The following is a 23,647-nucleotide window of genomic DNA, read 5'->3' on the forward strand; positions in this document are numbered from 1 at the left end:
TGAAAATTGAATACTTCCTTGTATAATAATATGAATAAATATTTTTTTGGACTGTAAAGATCTTTAAATTTTATCATATAGATTATCTGTTTAATTAACGCGAGTGTTCGAACTCGCGTAATGCCATAAAATTTACATTCGCTGTTTTTATTCGAATCAATTAAATAGCAAACGCAACCATTAATTTAGTCACTAATTATTAATTTTAATGGTAATTGAAGTTAGCATTTTTATTAAAAAAAAAAGTTTGAGATAGATTCAAAATTCCCTTGGATCCGAAATGAAAAAGGTTTAACCTTGGTTGCTCGGAAACAAACAAAGCATTCTCGTCCACCATGTCATCGAACTTACATAAAATAAATTAACTGAAATGACACATAACACGGCATTTAACTTTTACTGTGTTATGTTAATAAAAAAACCATATGGACAATCTCAGTGGTAGTTATTTGGTTACGTATTTTCTATATCACTCGACTGTAGGGATATGACATTCTGCATTAAAAATCGATTTTTTTTTCACATCCCTACTCGACTGTTCTCAGTGATAACGATTTCCTAAAAAGTTCGGGACGTATGAGGGCGACAGTCGAGTTTTACGGACTAGGACAATAAAGCGGCAAGAACGTACACAGTTCCGCAGTTTTAACTAATTTCGGCAACTTAAAAAGTACTTTTTATTGAAGTGAAACTTCTTTATCGGGGTTGGAAAAAATTTAGTGTAACATTTTTCGGTTACGCGTCACATGTTTCGGTTACGCGTCACATTTGACCGTTACGCGCGTCTTTTTCTCGTCCCTACCACGGTTGATTCGAAGAGATTCTAAACCATTAATAACAAAAATTTATAATAACCATAACAATGATACTAAAACTATATTACAATTTATGAAATTCTGTAATAATCTTAGTGGTAATAAGATAAAATGAAATAATTGTATTATTTGTATTCAAGTCTGTGATTTTACAAGCCTTTTGTTAAACTTTATCTAATTTAACTTTATTTAACCAATTTCTGTAAAGTTAGTTGCATATAGATAATTTTTCGAAAAATAAGGTCATAAAGAAGTTTCACTTCTAACGTGTGTACACTAGTACACGCACATTTTTATTTAATTGTCGTTATTGAGGGTGGGTGTAATGCTAGTATGTAAGCTTAACCAACCATAGCCGAGTGAAGTCACCGCTTTAGGGGGTTTGTCGTTAAATCGAATGCCGTTACATGCAGTTAACACTGTATATCTTTCTAACGCAATTATCGAAAATTTCTTTATTACATACAGTGTGTATAGGCGTAATTTTATAGAGTTTTTGAGATGCTTTGAATAATAATTTGAGGTACAAGACGACAAAATAATTTCAGGAAAAGATGCCTAGAAAGTTAAAATACTTGAAATGTTTTTAATGTCAATCTCATTATTGAATGTAAACAATGAATTGCAAGAAAGAAGTAACAAAATTACTTTTTAAAAAACGTGTGACGAATGGTATATTAAGAAATAAAAACGCAAAGTTTAAAAGAAAGTTTTATTTTAATGAATAGTACATTAAACATTACATCACTAATATTGTTACATACAATTATTTCCAAATCCAAATATTTATCAAATCACAGTATATATAATACAAAACATTTATAATTTTCCTCACATTTTGCGGTTTAGGCAAGCAATGGTTAAACTAATTAATAAATTAAATCTAAACAAAACTAAGAAAATTTCTTTCTAAAAATATATGCAACTACCATTAAAATAAATCAGAAGTACAATTATTTCAAGCAGTTAAAACTTAATTCTACAACATAAATAAATACGTGTGGTAAGTATAAAATGACTAAATTGGATAATAATATCCCCTTTACCTATAAATGCCGCTCAAAGTTTATTTAGCTAGTATGAGAAGTTAAGAGATGTTTAATACGCAATTTTAGAAGTGGGTTTTAGGGTTATCCCTATCACCATCAACGTTAATTGTGCACGCCTTGCTTTCATGTTTACTTAATTAAATCGCACTTGTCTCGCGAAAATCTCTCCACATACATCAGCCGTGCATTTAGTAGTCCCAGTCCCAGTTCCGCCCTCGCTCTCCGTCTCCGTGTCAGAATCGAACTCTGAAATAACAGGCGATCTCCTTCCATTAGAGGGACGCCTAACTCCAACTTCAGTTGTTAAAATCTCTTTAATAATATCGTCAGACGCCTGCATAGATTGCATATCCAGTCTATTTTTATTCCGCAATTGCTTCGCTCTATTCCTAATATCAGCCAGAAATCCTGTGGTTAGTTCTACACTCTCTTGCGAATCATTTTGAGGGCAGAGATCGTTTAAGGACTGCGTTAAGTCGTTCGTGGATCCTTTCGAAATGGTCGCCAAGGACTCGAGCGAAGCTCCAATACTTTTAAAGGCAGCCATCCCTTCCACTATTGATACTTGGTATCCACTATCCGTTTTGGAACTTATTATTATTCCGTTAGGAGCTCTCCCAATAAGCATTGGGTCTTTGACTTTGTAGTTAAATATTTCTGGTGCATAGCAGGAAGATCCAGAAGATGCAATGGATGTGGTATCACAGGTGCAAGGTGGGGCTTTGTATGCTTCTTCAGTTAGATATATTATGGTGACTCTGTCTTCTCCCACTGCATACAGGAATGGGCTGACAAACTCCCAGCTTCGGATTGCGGGACTCCACTTTGGCTCATCGTTGCGAGATCTTCTGCCGTTCTCATCCACGAAGACGCCGCATTCTGCGTAACAGAGTAGTATTTCCACTGGGTTCTCCTTGATTAGTATTATCGCTTTGGGTGGTAGATGTTTCTTGGCTGCCGCAGAAACTGTTAGGTCGTCCATGGCAAAGGTTTCTAGCGCGCCTGCGGGTAGTTTGAGTTTGAGAGGCTTTTCGCCGGCGATGTAAACTGATCTCGAGGTTAGAAGTATTGACTCTGCAGGTCGATCTATTGTCAGAGAGCGGATAACTTTGAACTCTGCTTCTGAAGCTTCGTATCTCAGAAGGAATACGCGTCTACCACACGCTATCGCCACGCAGATTTCACTTGCCACGTCTCCTGAGATTGTCTGTAACAAGAATGAAACTTATATTAAATTTCATTTCATTCAGACTGTGGTTTGAGCCTGCAAATGTATACTTTCTGTTTTCCAAACCAAACATTTATTTTACCAAAAGACAGGATATTTGACACTTGCTATCCACATTGCTACAAGTATATTTCTAGACAAAATAAGACCATGTCGTCAACGTATTTACAGAACAATATTCATAATAATAACTCACTTGTATAAGATGCGGCCTGCCATCAATCTTCATAGGCTTCACAGTCAAGCTTGGTCTAAGAGTGCTCGCTCTTCGTAATGCCGAACCCACACTCAATAATCCCGCGTGTACAACACATTCACCGCAAACGAGTATCGCCCGTCCACTGCATTGAGCGAGACAGGATACGTGTTCAATAGCGCTATCTCCCTCCCACTCTATACGTACTGTTCCGCGAAGAGAGCGTAGGCCATTTGGATGCCCTGTGATATAATGGGATTTTAAGTATATATTTAAAAATTTGTTAAAATATAGTATGAAAATGATTTCGCAGTACATTTTTTTCAATTTGCAATAATTACTGAAAAGCTTTAAGAATATTGCGTGTAACAAAGATTAAAAATAAAACAGACATTAAGAGTACCCTTGTACTTGGTAAGGTAACTGACACGGATGAAGAAGCAAGATTTAAAAATGTAAAATAATTATATATAGAATTATCACTAATAAATAGTATCTAAAACCTTAATCACTCCTGACTTACCAATAGCAATCACATTAGGCGCGACATAGAGCGCTGAAGTAGGGGCATTATCCATGTCCGCAAGTGGCGCAGGCGCATACCCCGAATGTACTACTGGAGACGTCAGGCGTGAGACCCACTCATTTCGCTCCGGTATACTTGTACACACCACTGTGCATGTATCCCCGCCCGCTACTGCGTGCTCTAGGCGTAACTATAACGTACATAAACATTTGCAACTGATTAGCCTGCTAAACACAAAAAAACCTACCAAGAATCAAGCCTATATCCAACTAACCAAGTTCAAGACGGTTTTCAAGTGATAACAACGATTTTAAACTAAATAATAGAGGTGTCAACAATCAAATTGCAACTGTGAAATGGACCTTATGTGTTTATCAAACAGATTAAACTTAGAAAGGAGACCTAATATGTAATTATTTTTGGAATTTTAGTCGAATTTTCTTTACAATTAAAAAGACCTGTGGAAATAAATATTCGGTATCGTGATCTCAAAGTTATATTATAATAACGTATACTCACAGTAAACGCTCTGTTAGCCTCATTGTGCGGCAAGTCAAGTGCGTTCGTAGCGTGAAGATGCGCCCGCAACTCTCTCTGACCGTTGGTGAGTACGAGCGCGGTGTCGCAGTACCGAGCGATCATGCGTTCGCGACTACCATCGTTCCTTAAAGATGAAGATTTATGTGAATTAGAAATGGATTTTGTACCTACGGTCATTTAATTTTAGCTATCGACTTCCAAAATAGCAGGATGGTTACATTAAATCACAATATTTGAAAAAGGTCGGAGATAGGACAGGACATATATACATTTTTGTGTGAATTTGGTACTTATGTAAAAACACGTGTTGGAAATCTCTGGTAGCAAATATCAACACAAATCTGTAGTAATAAATAGTGTTATATATAATACACGTAACTGTCTAAGTAGTCTACTCTGAGATAATTTTTAAAAAACCTTACCATATAACAAGCAGCGAATCCTTTTCAGGTGGATCAGACTCATGATTCAGATCAAAACTCATTGTTCTGTAATAGAAAAATAAAATTAAACATATTAGCAACTGTGGATATCAGGTCGACAAGATTAAGATTAAAGATTAGCTTTTCAGGTAAATATACTTTTATTTAAGTTAAAAGTATGACATTGCAGCTAATTCCATAAAATAATAATATGGTTAACACACATTTAAAATACGTTTTTAACGGATACAATCACGTATTTATGAAATTTCAAAGAACTCGACGTTTCGAGTGCTAAATAGCATTCGCGGTCATCGAAGACTCTATTGGAATAGTAAATATTAACTTACGCATTTGCAATTATCTTTGGTTTAACTTCAGATCTCTCTCTTCGTGGCGTGGGTGGAAAACTGTAAAGAGGAAAATGGTTTAGTGAGTTAATCTATAATTTTTACAAATAATATTTAAGTAGTCAACTTACTTGGCTGAAATGTTAGCTGCAGATAGCTTAGCTCTTAATCTTTCTACTTCTTCCCGTAGTTCTCTGAAACAAATAGTTTTTAATATTAGTATATCATACAGTAGTGTTAATTATGAAACATATAATTTATGGTGGACAGTAAGAATTGCATAAACAATTCACGTAAAAATATTAAATTTTCAAAATATTTTTTTTAGATTTTATCACAGATTATATAATATAACCACAGCAATTTTAAAAAAGTTCAAGTTGTTATTTACACTTAACTAAAACCTACATCAATGACAAAAATTATACATCAATGACTATCAACTAAAGAAATAATAGTCTAGAGTATAAATAATTTAATTAACAATTTATTATTATTGTTTACCTATTAACTCTGAGTAGAGGCGGCGAGGCTGCCGTACGGCGACCGGAACGTCCAAAGAGTTTGTTGCTTAACGAACACTTCTTTCGACCAGCTTCCTCTACTTTGGCCTGAAATATATTTAGCGTTATTTTATGATGTATTTATTCCTAAGAAGATATAAGGATCTTAGAACTATGTAAGCAAAAACAAACATTATTAACGTTCTGTGTTGTCTTTTTATCCTATTCAATTAGTCGATCATATACAAGAAGATGGCGTTATCCTATTTTGGGAATTAAATCTATATTTAAAGGTAATAAAAACATTTTCATGCGGAATATATATTGCGTATTAATAATATATAATTTCTACTGTGTGTTAATTTATTAGCTAAAGGTCTGGGAACACCTTGATATTACACAAAAAAAACTGACCGATGGACATAATAAATGACAATAAAACCTTGGTACAAAATGACGGCTATTGTTCTGAACTAAGACTTACATAAACTATATATAATATTATTTTAAATCACCTGTAAAAAGTCAATAAGCTTGGCCTGCTGGCGTATAGTAGCATCAGCTTTGGTCTCTCTGGTGCGCCACCACGCGGCTGCTGCCTCGTGGGCTTCGCGAGCCGCACTTCCCTCTTCCTGTTAATTAAATGCTTTTTTTTATCAGGAAGTGATTAATACTTTGAGTAAAAATCATGACTAGACTAGTAATTAAGTATGAACTGTAAATTAAGAATTCCTTCTTATAAGGGAATACAATTATTGTATATAAGTTTTTGGGTAAACATAATTATTACTATGTGCCTGTAGCTTGTGGCTGGTAACACCCAAAGAGTACGGGTCGTACATATCTACCATTATTTCGTAATTGTATATATTTTCGTAGGTTAGGTAACAATTATTGGTTTATAGGAATCAAACTCAGGGTCGCAGTCAATTAAGTAAATATTGCCGTTGCTGTTTAAATCTAATCTGAATAGGATTATACTCTGACTATAATAGCTAAGTAAGATAATAATTACTTTATACATTCATAATAAGGAGGATTGTAAATCACTATTTGTAAAAATAAAAAAAAACAAGTAATATTACCTGCGCAGCATCAAGATTGGCCTGTAGGGCGAGCGCGCGTGCGTGATCATTAAGCGCACGTGTGCGTAGAGCAGTACTCTCTTCTTGCAAATCGCGCAAACGACGAGCGGCTGACGTCAACGCGGCCTCATGACCTGCGCAGGCGCTTTCTAGTTCTGCTACACGGGACTCCAGGTCAGATACTAGCACTTCCCTGTTTTCTAGACGATCCTGTAAATAATTTTCGATGATGTAATATTATCAGATAAGAAAAGATTCCTCTCAGACAGGTTTGACACAACTAATCGTGGGCTTCATTTTTCATGGATATTAAAAGATGTAATACTGGTTGTTTCATGTTCCTCACATCAACACTAACTATGCTAAAAACTCAGTGTATCGCGCAGCCCGAATATACTACGACCAATATTTAAGCCTTGACTTCTTTAAGCTATCGCGGAATATGCTTAAAAGAAGTATTAAGAATATCCATAGCGCAAAGTCACCTGCATCATGAGCATACCCCACATTCACGTACATACCCTAACTTTTACACCATCACACACCACAGCCAAATTAGGTATTTCTTAGTTGAATGTATTGAACATATGTTATTTCCCTTTTTTAAATGTTTGAACCTTTTTGTATTCCATATTTGGCTACAATTTTAGAGTAATTATTTGTACATAATGTAATAGATAATGTTTGTTATGTTTATGAATTGTTTTAATGACATTGATGATTTTATAACCATAGTTCATTTTGTCTTGAGTATAGTTTCACAACTTTCCGTGACAAGAATAGCCCACAAACAAACAATGTCCTTTATTAGATTGCATGGAGAAACAATACTTATCTGTTATAATCATTTCTATTTTTTACATCACATACCTTAGCCATTGAAGTAGCTTTTATATATAATTAACCAAATATCGTAACAAACGAGACATGTAAAATTTCCGAGAGAAATGAGATGAATGTAGTAGCGGTTAATAGAGATAAGAAAACGCTTACCTTAAGGAAATCTATCTGCGCGTGCGCCTGCTCAAGTTGTTCCCTGGCTTCGTCTTCCCGCTGCGAAGCGAGGCTTATAGTGAGAGCTTTCTCAGCATTTTGCCGTTCAGCCTCGGCTACGCGACAACGACATGTCTCCAACTCTGTACGCATACGTAGCATCTCACTCTAAAAATATAAAAGTACCTTTTTATTAGAATTATAAACTTAAATAACTGATCCTAGAAATATTCTCAATTTCTTTACCAATAAAAAAAAACTTTCTGCTTGATTTAACAGATTTAACGATATAAGAATTTGGTTTGATCGAATATATACGCGAATATTTATTTGCGAGAAGCCTAACTTACATCTAAAAATATATGGTAGATACTAAGACTGAACACCTTAACTCAACATAATCTACGGACAGAAACATCGGCGTAGTATGACCATAGTAATTTAGGTCTCTTTTATTTACCTCGAGATCCTTATTCTTCAGCTCATGTAAGTCGGCGAGTTTCTCAAGGTCCGTCAGCTGCTCTTCCAATAGACCACATGCTTCTTGCAGAGCCTTATTATTCTGTAAACCGTGTTCAATTGGATATAAACTAGATTCCGATAGGAAAATCATACACGAACCTATTAGACACTAAAAAGTATTTTAATCTTTGATCTCCATCAATTAAAACTTAAATATAAACGAAAATTAAAACCTTATTCGAATAGCTCAACGTATTAAATTCTGCTAAACTTCACGATTATAAGTTGAAATACAAACAAACGTATCCGATGCGCATGATTGTTATTGTATTCAAATATTTTATTTATAACAAACGATATTGACTCTATACTCACAGCCGACAAATAAGCATGTAAGGCAGAAAGAGATGCATCTATCGCATTACAGCGGCTCCTTAATAAATCACTGAGTAATGCCACCTTCATACGTTGTAAGGAACGTCCACGTATACGCAAATACATTGGCTTAGGCCACACTGCCGGCTTTCCGAAACGTCGAAAATCATCCATAACTTAATAAAACCTCTTTAAACGTCAGGCATTATTTAAATTTCAATTAAATAATAACCGAAAAACTATCTAACTATCTATTCACTTTAGATATGTTAAGATACAATATCTCTTGTCGTTGACGGCTGCCGAATTGAAACTAAATACATCTCGGACGGAATTGGAGAAGGTTGTATAAATTTCTTCATACAATGAATTGATAAATATAAACAAAGACGTCATGAAAAATATAAACAATAAACAATGGTTAGTTTTTAAACTATTGTGTTATTCTATGATCTGTAAATAATTTTAGGCCTGGTTTTCATTACAAGAATGTTTTAACTGCAATATTTTGAACCTCTGCAATTATTTGAATTAATGTTATAGTAATTTAATAGTATTTTTGTATTACTGTTCTTTGGTAAGTCTAACGAATATCAAAGAAAGTTATTGTTTTTAATAATCTGTTTACAACTGTAAAACTTTACAATTCTTAGGGTTTTCAGGACACTCTCGTATTTCTATTATTTTTACGCACAACACACAACGGACCAAATGGGCGTTTATCTGCGGAAACTAATCTACAGTACATACATACTCCTATTATCTTTTCCATATTGTATAAACTTCAAATACCCTTACCATAATTAGTTCATTGTTCTGCATTCGTAACGGAGATAGTTCATCACGAAGCTGGCCCCTCTCTCGAGCTGATAATTCTTCTTGCTCTTCAGCATGCATCCTCCGTTTCTCACTGTACTGTACTTCACTTCGCAACTTGCGGATATCATTTCGGGACCTTGAAAGTAAAACTTTATGAATATTTATCTAGTTTTTTGCACACAAGAAAACAATAAAAATAACGCAAAATTATTAAATAAAAATCATTTTTAATTAAAAATTATTATCCACTAAATTAATAGACATCCATTCGTGTTTATTAATCAAATCGAAAAGCACACAATTATTAACTTACCTATCAACTTCCGCTTGAAGTACGTCATGAGTCTTCTGGATCTTTTCTAACTGTTCCTTATATTTCTCCATATCCTTTTTCGCTTGCTCGTACTGCGGTTTCAATATCGCTATCTCTTTCTCTAGCTTGCCCGCTTTTTCTTCAGCAGCTTTACGCCCTTGAGATAAAGTTGCTATGCGCTCTTCAGCGCGTTTTAAATCACGCGTAGTTACTTTAGCGTCTAGAGAAAGATCGTTGAATTCTTTTTCCTAAAAAAATCAATACCTCGTATTTTTTGCATATAATATGTATTTTAATCGTAATTGTCTCTATTTAAGTATACATTTATGTATTATTATAGAGACTTATGTTAAATACTACATTTTTTAAATCCCACATTAAATATAGTTTTGATCGAGCTTACTACTAAAGTTTGACAATTACTTTGACAACATTTCACATATATCAGATGTGAAAATTCTACTTGAATATTGCATTTTATATTACAATTAAATTCATTAAAGCTAAATATCATTCAAAATTATTTAAAATATAATACCTTTCTCCATCTCGCAAGATTTGCACTTCTGGCCTCTTGACGTAAAGTCGCAATTTCATCGGCGCGTGCCTAAAAAAGGGGTAGTTTTCGTATTGTAATAGAGGATGTATCTAATAGGAACAACAATAAGAAAAGATACAAACCTGTAATTGCGCTTCAGCCCTTTCCAACTGTTCCTTTAAGACCGAAACGTGCACATTTAGCTGACAATCCACTACGCTCTCCGTATCGCTTCTTGTATCACATCTAATGTCACAATCGGATGTATTGGTCGCTGCGTTAGCATTAACATCATTAGCATGAGCCATACATCTTACACAGGCTCGATTCTCCATAGCACTGACTTCGCGCTCTAGTTGTCGGACCAACTGTTCTAGCGTTGTAACCTATGGACAAGGGTTATTATTTAAATATACAAATAATAATTTAATTACAATTATATAGGCGCTATAATATTTTATTATAATTGTATAAATACGCGTTAATTATATTGCACAACTCACTCAAATTGTGTAAAATCTCTTTTAAAATACTGCGTAATAATGATTAATGATTACTATAAGTACGTGCAAAGAATTTTAAAATTATCCTGAGAAATAAATTATCATTTAAAATCCCCGAAGAGATCCTATTGGATACTCGATGGCACTTCTTTGTTATTTTGAAAAATCTACACAAAATTATTAACCAAGTCACATTTCAATTATTTTCAATATAGAAGGTGCTTTCAGTACGTTCCAAAATGAACTCATTACCGGATCTATCAGAAGGTTATTAGAAATATCTATAGATCGCTAATGAGGGATCTTAAATCATTAGGGGTAATTAATTGTTTGTTGACAAAATAAATAGTCATTACAGATATTGAATAAGATCTAGATATGAATTTAAAACAAATTTTAACAAAGCCACGACATATCATATTCCCTCTCATAATTATTTTATATCCTTATAAAGCTGATTAAGAAAAGAAAATATATAGTGTTATGCGGGTTTTTTTTAATATACGTTTTTTTATAGATACAGAATGAAATACATTCATAACAAACATACTTTTTTTATATAATACGAGGTAGAATTTTGTTTTGTGAATGCTGCTACCGAAAGTAGTTAAGTATTCAGAAAAGATATGATATTCACAGATATGTCATTTTGTTTTTGTTTGTGTGTGGGACTCGACTCACACCAGAATAACATATCCATACCCAGACTTCATATATTCACGACACATTTTGATATACTTTGTACGAAAAAAAATATTTAAACATTTTTGATATAATTTGAACACACTCAAGAGTTATGATATAAGAAACTTACATGTAATTGCAACATGTTTCCGATTGAACTCAATTACATTAGTATAATCCATATTAGCATTACCCGTCTTCACTTTAATACTACGAAAAGAGAATATCTACAGGCTGTGTACCAGTTTCTATGTAACTACATAGTGTTGATCGAACGTTATCTGTCGCGAGATATTTTATCAATTTCATATCTCCACAGTAAAGTACTACATCTTAAATTGCACAAGTGCATCTTATCTTCTCCAAAATTGTCAATAGATTTCTTGAGGTGAGTTTAGATTATCGCATAACAATATAGTTACATATTTACAAAGCACGCGCACGGTAAATTATCTCATTTTTTTTTCATTATATTCTTTTCCAATGTTTCATGTGCATTACAGGCGGTTATGGTTACGCGTCGACGCCTTTGTTATGGAGTACTCTGAGACACAGAAATGTCTATTAATCGTTGTCTAAGCGATCCTGTTCAATTCATTTCAAAATGCTTTCTTATGAAAAACAAAAGAAACTCTTTAGCTTCGATAAAACGCCGCGTATTTTAATTTAAATGTAGAACAATTTTTGTCAAATTTTCTACAGGCTTTGAAAATAACATTTGTCTGTGGTTCCGTTTTACGCATTTAATTAGAACTTCTTTAACTATAAACTAAACCATTTTCGCGTTTGCTCCGTGAGATAAAGTTTTTTAATAGTTGAAATACTAAAATACTTATTTCCTAATAACTTTAACTAAATCACCTTTTCTCTATGTCTAGCGTCTTCGTTCATTGCGCACGCGGCCTTTGTTTCCGCCGCCTCAAGTCGTTGCTGGAGACGGGATTCAGTCCTACTGCTCTGTTCTTCTAAGGATACCTCGCGTTTCGCCGCTTCAGAAATTCCACGTTCTAATTCCTTTACAAAATAAAGAATATCTTGGTTTAGTTACATTAGGAAAAGCTTGCAATATATGAATGATTTGTTTATAAATTCTCAAAGCATAATAGTGTGTTCTTCTATCGCGATCTGTATTGGTTTCACGCTAAGCTGGCATCACTTAATTATCTTATTATGAATCTATTACTAAAATAGATATGCTGTTATACAAAATAGCAAATATACCTTAATGCTATATTATTATTACTATTTTAGAACATAACTCGTTTTTAAATAATATAGCGTATATTTCTCACCTGAATCTGCGCTTCAAATGAAGAGGCTCTCATCTTCTCTTGCGCATACTGAACTTGGAGCTCACTTAGTTCATGTCTGGTTGCCGCAGCTATCCGATCTTTTTCGCGAGCTGAATTCTATAAAGAAAATGAAAAATGAGATATATAAAATATCTTGAATGAATCATACACGGAATAGGGAGCGTTCAAGTATTACGTCACGCAATTTTTGGAGAGTATTGACACTCCCCCCCCCCCATGTAACGCGCTGTAACGTTTTTCTGTACCCAAGTATAGTAAAACGTTTCGTGACCACCTAGTGACTCTTTATACCTATTAGTTACCATTATGTGGTGTAAAGTACTGGAAAGTACAAAATAATAACAATAACGCGTAATTCAATCCCCGCCCCGTATCGTAACGTTTTACAAAAGGACCCCCCCCCCCTCCAAAATTCGTTACGTAATACTTGAACGCTCCCATATTCAGAAGTTTTCAGTCCCAACAAGTAAAAAAAAAATCTAACAGCGTATTAAAACAACTTTCACACATTTATATAATATTTAGATGTTTGTTAATATATAAGTGGTTTGATTCCTTGCGAAACAAAAATCATTTTGTATTATAATTATCCAGCAATGTTTCTATACATACCTGAGATTGCTCAAGACATTCGCGAACATATTCTAATTCTCCTCGTAGGTCGTTTATGTCACTATTGGCTGCTGCGAGGCGCTCTTCAAGTGATATTTTGGCTCGCTGTTCCCGCACAAGATTAGCTTCAGCGGCGACTAAACGCGCACTATCTACGTCACTACCGCTTATTGTTTGGCGACGTAATGCACGCTCTTTTGCTATTGTATCCTGCAATTCGACAAAATGTGTCTTTATAAGGTATCCTGTTTCGAAAATTCGTGTCTTCGTGCAATCCATAATCATATACTATTTAACTAAAACTACAACACAATGTTTTTATTTGTTAAAGCTTCTAGGAATTAATACAGCTACAAGAATTCCGGTTCCGAAATGGCCGGCCACAATCGCAACCGTGTGGCATATTGAACATAGAAAATTGTTCAATTTCCTAGATTTTCAAATTGTAATAATTAAAACTACAGCAGTAATAATTATCTTGCAAATGCCTTCTAGTTTAGATTTAAATGTATTTATTTTATTGTATTGCATTAAGAGCTCTGAACAAAATAAAAGGATTAGGAATGCGGCGGACTTAACTCTACCAAGCAACTCTAATAACAAAACTAAAATATATCATTATAATATATACAATTACTAAAGGTACAACAATAAGAAATTTTAACAATCCTTATTAAAATTTAAGCCTACGTCCGATCAAGCTAAAAGCATCTATATTAGATATTTGATTTACGGTATTTCTACGTTATTTTACTGCTACTTTAACACAAAACTCACTATTGGCTTGACATTGATTTCTGTAAGCCACCTATGACGCAACTCTTGCACGTTATGTATGACATCCTGAGAAACGTTTCTATAATTTACTGAACGAAATATAAGTGCTATATTTTCCAAAAAGAACATGTTTGTATTTTTGAAATACTAATCATTTTGTCACTAGTCTCAAGAAAAAGACAAAATACATTAATACATTTAGGTATATAATATAAGGTAATAAATTATATTAAATCAGAATAATGGGCGAATACAGAAAAGCGAGGAAAAGTGTACATATTATACAGTATCATTCCCCAGAGATTGATCTAGACCAGGGGTCTCCAAACTTTCCAGCCGTAGGGCCATACTGATTACTCCAGTAAGTTCCGAGGGCCAAAACCATATTATGTCATTATGCTTGTTATAAGTTATGTTTTTATCACAATATCAATAAGCCTACAACAATGTAATGAGTAGTTAGCCCATGACGATATCAATGTAGATGTCATATTAATAATTATTCAACATAAAATTAGAATACTTCAGTAAACTAAATTTAATTTGCTATAAAAAATATGTTCTCTAAAAGGAGTTTTCAAGTATGCTAGCTCTCCGCGGGATCTCCAGATGTGGCCCTCGGGCCGTAGTTTGGAGACCCCTGATCTAGACTAAAGATTCAGTTGCTCATCATGTATCAATGTAATAAATTTAATAATGTAGGTAATTATTATTGTATCTAACATTAATATACCTATATACATACAAATTATTTCATACTTTTGCGTTAAAAACAAAACGAAACGTATTGCGACTGACATTTTATATATAAATATGTTTTTTTTAACTGTATTCTCAAATTACCTTATAGTGTTTATGCTGCGATCGGGCCGCATCCGCCGCGGCTACTGCGCTTGCACATTCATTCTGTAATTCCTGTACTTTCGCCTCAAGCCGTTCCATGTCTTCCTTTAACATGTTCCTTTCACTTAGCAATTCATTAGCTTGGGCTTTGGCTGCTCTGATTTCTGCATTGCTGCGTTCTTTTACACCAGAACACAGTTCTTGGTTAGTTCGCTCTAGGGCCATTCGCTCTTCTTTCTCAACTTCTATCTGTCGCTCTAGACGTCTATTATGAAAAATAGGATGCTTTTATAACATTTTAATACTTAAATAAAAAAATAGTAATTTATAATTGTGGTAATCGTATTAGATATATCTGTAAAAAGTAATGCACAAGACACAGCGACGGTACGTAACTTTATAACTTCTACAGTGTGACGAATATTGAACTGATTGATTGACCGACTGATGAATTGATTAACTAAATCGAAAATAAATAATAATATTAAGGAAACATTCAAACTAGACAAAAAGTTCTTCAAAGGCGCTTCTAAATTTTTATTGATAGCATAATTAATCTTCAACAAAGCAATTTAAGTCTTATAAACAAAACTGGTTGTAATAAAAACTATAATTAGCGTGAACCAACTTCACAGCAATTACTTTAGTCACATGCAACTATTATTAACAAGAGTAACTAATATTGCCTTAAACTTACTTGTTCTGCAATGATAGTGCCGTGATATCAGCCTGCAGACGTGCACGTACACGTTCCGCTTCATCTTCCGTATCTCTGCGTGCACGTTCAACTGCCTCACTGATCGCACACTCAGCTGATGCGAGCTTGGTTTGAAGAGAGGCTATTTCTTTGGCGCGAATTGTTGCCAGCTTTTCTGCCGATCTAACAAATAGATTTTTTTTATACACGTTATATAAGTATACAATAATTATAAGTAAGTATAAAAAGAACAGACAAAAACACATGCATACTTCCATGTCTATCATATAATAACGTTGATTTTCAATAAGGTGCTAATAAAGAAGATTGGAGTTTTTCAAAGGAGCATTCTTCAAAGGCTATTTTAGGCGTCATTATTAATTGGATACGCTTAGATTATTCTAATAGGAAACATTCCATATAAAGTAGTATCAAACAGTTTTTATGGATTTTGTCTATTACTCAAGAGGAATGTTTTAAAAATAAGTAACATCAACACAAAACTTTTCTTTTACAAATGTTATTAGTATAAACTGCCATACGTCAGGTTAACTTACTATGGTATGTAGGTTAGGGCACGAAACCGGATATAACTTAATACAATGTACAATATTAATAACTTAATGCTATGTACAAATAACGTTAAATAGATAATATCACTAATAAGTACTAAAAACTAAAATATATCACTTCTTACTTGAACGTAGCCAAATCAATAGCGGTACTGTCGTGTGAAGTCGTGAAACTGCTTAGAGTTTCCTCGCTATCATCTGGTGCAATATACGAGTAGCCTGAAAATAAATACATTATAACCACTATACTTCTTTCATTCAGTACCACTAGCAAATCTGACGAAATCGGACGTGGTTTTAAGATCCCATATCCATAATTTTTTAAAGTAAACTTATCGTTACGGATTCTATATTTTATTATGCTCTCAGCACTCCACTCTCAGGAATTTTTCCAAACAAATGATAGGTATCCGATATTTTATTACAGAAATAACAATAGAGCGCATAGCTCATCAACAATGGACAATAATCAATATTTCTTTATGTATATTTACTAGAACATTTGTGAATAAGCAAAATATACATTTGTTGTTTGTTGTAGACACTTTTTTTTAACAGAATATTAATGAGAAGGTTTTAGACCGAGACTATTATTTTGATACGGACATATCGGATATAACACAATGAGTATTATTAATAATTATACATATATCTTATATTCGCACCAATACGATTCTTATAAGTTCTAATTAATTATATCTTGAATGATGCCATATATTTAAATCCCATCTTTTAGATTGTAGGTCAATACTCAATAGTGCTAAACGTTTTTGTAAAAATGTTTTGTTAATTAATAATTGTAATTAAAAAAAGCAATGACAAATCGCAAATATAACTTTGTTTATTGTTTTGTATTCTTTTATAACAACTGTCTCAATATTGTATAAATAATGGAAGTAGCGAGCCAACCCCAACACAAGTCTGACTACTTACGGAAGCTGTCTCAACTCATGTATTTAATGAAAAATTTGACACACAATAAACATTTTTTTTAACTAGAATTTTGAGAAAAGAGCGTAAACTTACCGACAAAAGGCAATTGTCCAGCGAAAGGCGGTCTCGTTCGGAAGGGCGTTGTACTGACCGGATGGTTTTGCCTTTCCGGCGTAGACAAGTACCGAGCGTCTTCTGGGCCGCGTACAGTTGGCACCCATGGCGGTACCTAACAGAAATAAATATTGTTTAGTTAGAATCGTTACCGAATTTTTAAACCAAGATTCTTAAATGGTATGGAGTTGATGATTAAATAGATTTTTAGGATGAATGGCAGAATTGAATCAGATAACTACTGACGGCTTGTGGTGGTATAGGTTTAGGGTATTAGGGAATAATACTTTAAATTAACATAACATTGTAGTGGTTCTTAAAATAATCACAATAAAATATAGCCGTACATGCAATAAACTTAAAAATAAAAGTAACCAAAGAAATATGGATTAAAAGTAGTTATAAGAAATTAATTTAAAAGTAATTTTGTCTAACATATTCACTTAGCTAACGTTATAATTTTTTTGACAAGAATACATGTATTATAAATATAAAGTTGTTTTAAATTCATTAAGTTTGTGTCTCGATATATATTTATGGTAGGCGGATAGGTATGGTATTCGAAACACTACTCTCTATCAGCTATCCCTCATTGACCTTAAATTTTCACAATGTCTACATTCCATACAAATCACCGTTGTCAAATTCCGGTCCTAAAAAATTCAATTGACAAGCATAGTTTTTCTCAAGAAATTACCTGATCCCGTATAGCAGCAGCGTGCAATGCTATATGCCCAAGTGCCGGATGTCGCAACGTATCAAGATAGTTGAACCGTCTCGCGGGTTGAACCCGTAGTAATCCACTCACTAAACCCCGCCACGTCGTAGATGGATTGTTTGGTAAAGGGTCGAAAGGAGGTTCACGATTTGAATCCTGTTCATATCTAGAATATATATAGAGTTTGTCAACTGGTGTTACGAGACCTATGGTGAAATTGCTAAAATATTTTGTGAACTGGGAAAATAAAGCCCAGTAAACGTGGTAGGGATGTGAAAAAAAAATCGATTTTAATAGATTTTTTAAAAGGTAAAAATCGATTTTTTTACGCGATTTTTATAATTTAAAATCGTCGATTTTTTATCTGCCACCTCCCGACATTATGTCTGGTCTTTTATAACCCGGACCTCGATATATTAGAGATATTCGATATACAACGATGTTTACAATGCGATACATTGAATCCGATTCTTTGAAGATTTATTTATATACTCGATGCATGGATGTTTTTTTGTAAAACATCCAAAGGATGATAAAACCAGTTAATTTTACAAAAACTCAAGTTTGAATGGAACACTATAATTTAAAAGTAAAATAAATTTATTCAGCAGCACAAGACTACATACAATTAAAAAGACAACAAAAATACTGCAATGTGCTACTGAAAAGGAATACACACAGCATTTATCAAAATCTATCAAAACGAGATTAAGTTAATTTCGATTTTGATTATTCTTAAACGTTAATTTGTGTTTATAATTTCTATTGTTTATTTTTAATTTAAAAAAACCATGAAAAATAAAATATTTAGGGTGTTTATTTTGAAATTATTCAAAAATTAGGAAAAAATCGATTAATAAAAAATCGTTTTTTTTTATGCAGAATGTCACATCCCTAAAACGTGGCAAGTGATGTAAACGTTCTTTAAACAATTTGCATGTTTGAAATATATGTGGAATAAAGGTGGGCAAACTAGTGTTTCTCTTCAAGACTGACAAACAAACGCATGAATATAACTTGTTCAATAATCTTAAGTTGTTTGGATTTGCAAATCAACAATAAATATATCGGCTTAAAACCATTTTCTTTATTTCAGTAGACCCGAAATGCGTCTACTTAACTACGTCACTTTGCTTTATTTAGTGACTATTGTCAAAATCCTATTAATTTTTTTACTCACGAATAATAATGAATGTTTTTAAAATATGCTTATAAATAAACTTACTGCTGTATATTGCTAAGGACTTGTGCAACAGAATCGTCATCGCTGGATGAGAACGGCCTTCTTAGCGTAACCAGTTCAAAAGCTACCACACCTAGTGACCAATAATCACATGCAGACTGGAACAAGTAAACAAATATTAAAGTTAATTTCAATTACGCATTGTGGCATGAGGCGGGTCACGTTTCGTAGGCGAAACTGATATCACTTTGTCAACTTTGTTGTTGTGCTATTGTGTAATAATCGCAAAATAAGTTGCTAAGCTCAAAACACGAAGAGGGGTGGGATAACACAATTTTTGTTTAAATTTATTCCTCGAACTTGGTTTTATGGAGAGAAATAGGAAAAATATTTTTAAAAATTTAGTTTTATTTAATACTTAGGTTTTATTCCAGAGAACCGAGGTCTCTATAGGGTAACATGGCAAAATGTTCCATATATGGAATGTAGTTACAAAAAATGTAGGATAAGTAAAAAAATCATGTTAGGCGAAACGAAGTTAAGAAATAAAAGGGGGGAGTCAAAAATAAAATCCCTTTTCATAGGCGTCAGTGACAAATAACTCTTCTAAATTCTACTCTTTTGCTACAATATAAAAAAATAATTTTGTTAGATTAACATTGTAATTGCTACATCTACATAAGCAACTACATAAGTGACTAAATTTCTAAGTTAGTACTATTTGAAATTAATTATGTTATACATGCTAAGCTTTTGTTTCCTTCATCTACTTCTATGTTTACTATATCTACCTAATAACATATGGAAAGTTGCTTTAGACTTCTAATATAAATTAAATCAATTGTAATAGTTGTATCTTCATTTTCAAGAAGCCACCTCTATATAACTTAATGAAAAACTTATAAGAAATATCAGTAATTATCAGTTACATAGCTCAACCACGAGTTTCACTAATTATAAAACGAATACACAAGTGGGTTTTACTTTAGCATTTACTACTTCATCCTGTCCTTATTTGGTATCTATGAAACAGGATAAAAACACTAATTGTTTTTTTTGTACGAATCTTTATAAGCAACTGTCCCAGTGTTACGAGGCTGTATCTATGCATAACCCACAAGCGCAGTAGTAATGTGGCAGTACTGCAGACAGACAGTGTGTGTGTGGGACGCGCAGTCGGCGGCGGCGAGTAACTCCGGAGCTATGTAGTCAGCTGTACCTCCCGATACACAACCGCCTTCAGATAGACGCGCACATGATCCAAAGTCGCCTAGCTTAATGTGGCCACACCTAAAATAATAGTTAAATAATTTTTAAAGAGGAATAATCAAGCTATCTCTTTGTCACACAATGTAAGACACTTGAAAGGTGTATTGTGTCTAAAAGATTGAGAATTAAGATAAAACATATTTTATAAATTAATTCTACAATACCTGTCAATTAATATGTTGGCTGGCTTTAAATCTCGATGAACAAAGCCCATACCATGCAGTGCTTTGAGTGCATGAGCAACTTCAACTACATAGAATGCAGCATCTCTTTCTGATAGGGGATGACTGCAGCGAGATATGAACCCAGCTAAATCTCCCCCATTGCATAATTCCATAACAAGATATAAATTGTTGTTGTCCTGAAAAAATATAAATTTTATGTTTATTCTTAATATATATCTAATATTCTCGTGTCAGTGTTCGTAGTTAAAATCCGAATTGGCTCGATCGTATTTCGTGAATTTTTTTGTCCATATTGGTTAGGTCTGTGAATCAGACAACATCTATTTTCATTTTCATAAATGTTAAGGGTGGTATATCCCAACATTTTTATTTTTTAGAAAAATTTTGTTTTTAATTTTTTTTATGATAAAGCTACAAAAATACATACAACCCTTTGTGCTGGTTGAGTGACTTTTTACTAAATGACATAATAAATGTAAGATTACATACTTGAAATGCATACTGTAATTTAGGAATCCATTGGCCCGATGCTGAAGCTAAAATATCTCTTTCATCAGCTGCTCCTGAAACTTTTTTCCTTGCTTGCTCCTTGCGAACACTTTTTAATGCATAGACATCCCCTGTTTGTTTTTCACGTACCATCTATCACAATAATATGTAACCTTTATAAAATCTAAATAAATTAAAATAGTAAAACTTTAATATTATAAATAATTTATGCTTACATGTACTTCTCCAAAATGTCCCCTTCCAATAGTTTGCAATATTTCAAAATCAGACACACAAACACGAGCACTGCGGAGATCTGCTAATGCACTTCGGTCTGAAAAAACAATTCATTATAAAAAGAAATACTAAGACATAATTGTTGGTTTCATTTATTCATTCAATATAAAAACATTACTACTATCAAGAATATTTAAGGCTACTTTGGATATATTGAAGACACTGGTCTTTATAACTGTTCCAAGTAGGTTCAAATCTGAGGCAGAAGTCACAAAAGTTTAATGTACCATGAAAACACACCAACTCAATTAGCATGACACCGGTTACACAAGCAATACATGTATAAGGTGCCTTTGGTCACCAATTTGTTTTTACTGGAGGTGGGTTCACAAGTGCTCAATTTATTATTAGGTATAAGATTTATTTTGAATTATAGAATTATTCTGGCATAGATAATATAATAATGTGGGAAAATAAATAAGCAATTAATTACTGTAAATGTAGAAGTAAGCTGATTTTGCACCCACATATTCCATATAACATACATACCTACATAGTTAGGATAAAATAAAATATTATAGGCATTGTTAGTAGGTGTTTTTTAAACACATTCATCAATATGTCAGGGTCATTGCCCACTGCAGCTGCATGTACACACATAAAGGTCATCATCATATAACACACTTACATTTGTCGACAAAAACACGAACAAGATCATCTGCTTTTTTGACTGGATCTTCATTGCATTCATCATACAAAACAGTTAAACCATCTAATAGCGTTTCTCGGTCCACCTTTCTGCTCAATCTATTTGTACCACTTATCACTTTACCAGTTATTTGACGATTTAAACGAGTTACGCGCACAGCAATGGCATCTTTTGAGGGCTCCATGGTTTTTATTAATTATCATATACTCGTATGCATACTTTAATTTATAGAATTGATTGTTCTTTATTTAAAATTGCATTTCAAAGCAATCTTGATTACAATTTTTGAATGTTTTTCACAAACGTGACCGTTAAAATACTGCGTACAAATTTAAATTTGAAGTGATTGTGTCACTGTCACGGTCTCATGTGACAGATTTCAACAATGCTAATAATGAAAAACTTTATTTTTTTGACTTAGACAGTAGACTTACCAACTCGTCAATCCACAGACAATAGATAAAGACGTTCTTTTCGCACACCCCGTGATCCGTTAAAATACATAAATAGTTTACAAACTATGTAATAATATAAACTAAGTTTATTTAAAAAAAAATCATAAAAATAAAAGATATGTCATAACATAATATATAGATATACAATCGTAAATAAAATACTGAAGCAATCTTCTTTGTTGCACATTTTTAAAATTTGATAAAAACAATAAGTGATTTAAGCATGATTTTCTTTGTCTCTAGTTTTATCCGCTATTTCTTAACAATATCTCAGAAACGTATTAGACGCTTGGCTTTCCAACCGTCAAATTATGATCTAATAGAACGAAATAAAAAAACTACGTATATGACAATGGAATTTACAAGTGTTTGTTAATTGTTTTACAAACAAGATTTATAACAAATAGGGTTTTAATTAACACTTAAGGTGTTTAAACCTTAATAAAAAATACGTCTAGCCTTAACACATTTTTTGCTACGCTAACGAGTTGCTAAGACTAAAAACCCAATTTGAATTCAAAGTGTAGTGAAACCTATAATCTGCGCTTACGAATCGCGCCAACGAAGTTATTCCGGCCGCTAGGGTCGTGTATTATATAACTTCTCGAAATAAGCAACGGGGGCCAGTCAGTGGTAAGACTTGTCCAGAATTCTCCCTTTAGGTTGGTGGAACGGTACCTACACTATGCTTCCTCCACAAATGAGTACACATTTAGTTGTCAATACCTGCCAATTTTTTTAATAATGTTGGTATCTAAATGGCTACTTACTCTTACAAAACTATCTAATATATAAAATTCTCGTGTCACAGTTTTCGTTGCCATACTCCTCCGAAACGGCTTGACCGATTTTGATGAAATTTTTTGTGCTTATCCGGTATCTATGAGAATCCGCCAACATCTATTTTTCATCCCCCTAAATGTTAAGGGTAGTCCACCCCTAAATTTTATTTTTTATTTTTTAGACAAAATTTTTAATTTCTATTTTTTTATGATACAACATACAACCCCTAACTTTCACCCCTCTACGATCAACCCCTATTTTTTTATTATAAATGATATGGCAAAACGACGTTTGCCCGGTCAGCTAGTATTAATATATAACTAAGAACTACCTAACTCGTGTCTGCGTCAAAAATAC

At 33.3% G+C, this 23,647-nt stretch overlaps 1 protein-coding gene across 2 annotated transcripts; it reads right to left on the reverse strand.

Moving 5' to 3' along the window:
- Positions 1-1,554: 1,554 nt before the first annotated feature.
- Positions 1,555-22,387, reverse strand: LOC125053938 (citron rho-interacting kinase-like). Of its 2 annotated transcripts, none has more exons than XM_047655569.1 (30): positions 22,032-22,387; positions 21,343-21,440; positions 21,107-21,259; positions 20,597-20,793; positions 20,318-20,453; positions 19,206-19,321; positions 17,960-18,146; positions 17,242-17,377; positions 16,341-16,434; positions 15,644-15,826; positions 14,947-15,211; positions 13,327-13,536; positions 12,694-12,810; positions 12,263-12,415; positions 10,358-10,600; positions 10,215-10,283; positions 9,677-9,924; positions 9,343-9,499; positions 8,168-8,269; positions 7,708-7,875; positions 6,715-6,924; positions 6,145-6,261; positions 5,631-5,737; positions 5,258-5,320; positions 5,127-5,186; positions 4,777-4,842; positions 4,334-4,478; positions 3,812-4,004; positions 3,289-3,530; positions 1,555-3,071 (listed from the first exon to the last, which is right to left on the reverse strand). In XM_047655569.1, exons 1-30 carry the CDS (start codon positions 22,234-22,236, stop codon positions 1,998-2,000), a joined length of 5,514 nt encoding a protein of 1,837 aa, XP_047511525.1. In that variant the 5' UTR covers positions 22,237-22,387; the 3' UTR covers positions 1,555-1,997. The 2 variants fall into 2 exon arrangements, with proteins under 2 accessions (XP_047511525.1, XP_047511524.1); XM_047655568.1 differs by having other exon boundaries at positions 20,282-20,453.
- Between the last annotated feature and the right edge of the window lie 1,260 nt (positions 22,388-23,647).

Source organism: Pieris napi, chromosome 11, assembly GCF_905475465.1.
Source record: "Pieris napi chromosome 11, ilPieNapi1.2, whole genome shotgun sequence".
In the NCBI taxonomy this organism is placed as follows: domain Eukaryota; kingdom Metazoa; phylum Arthropoda; class Insecta; order Lepidoptera; family Pieridae; genus Pieris; species Pieris napi.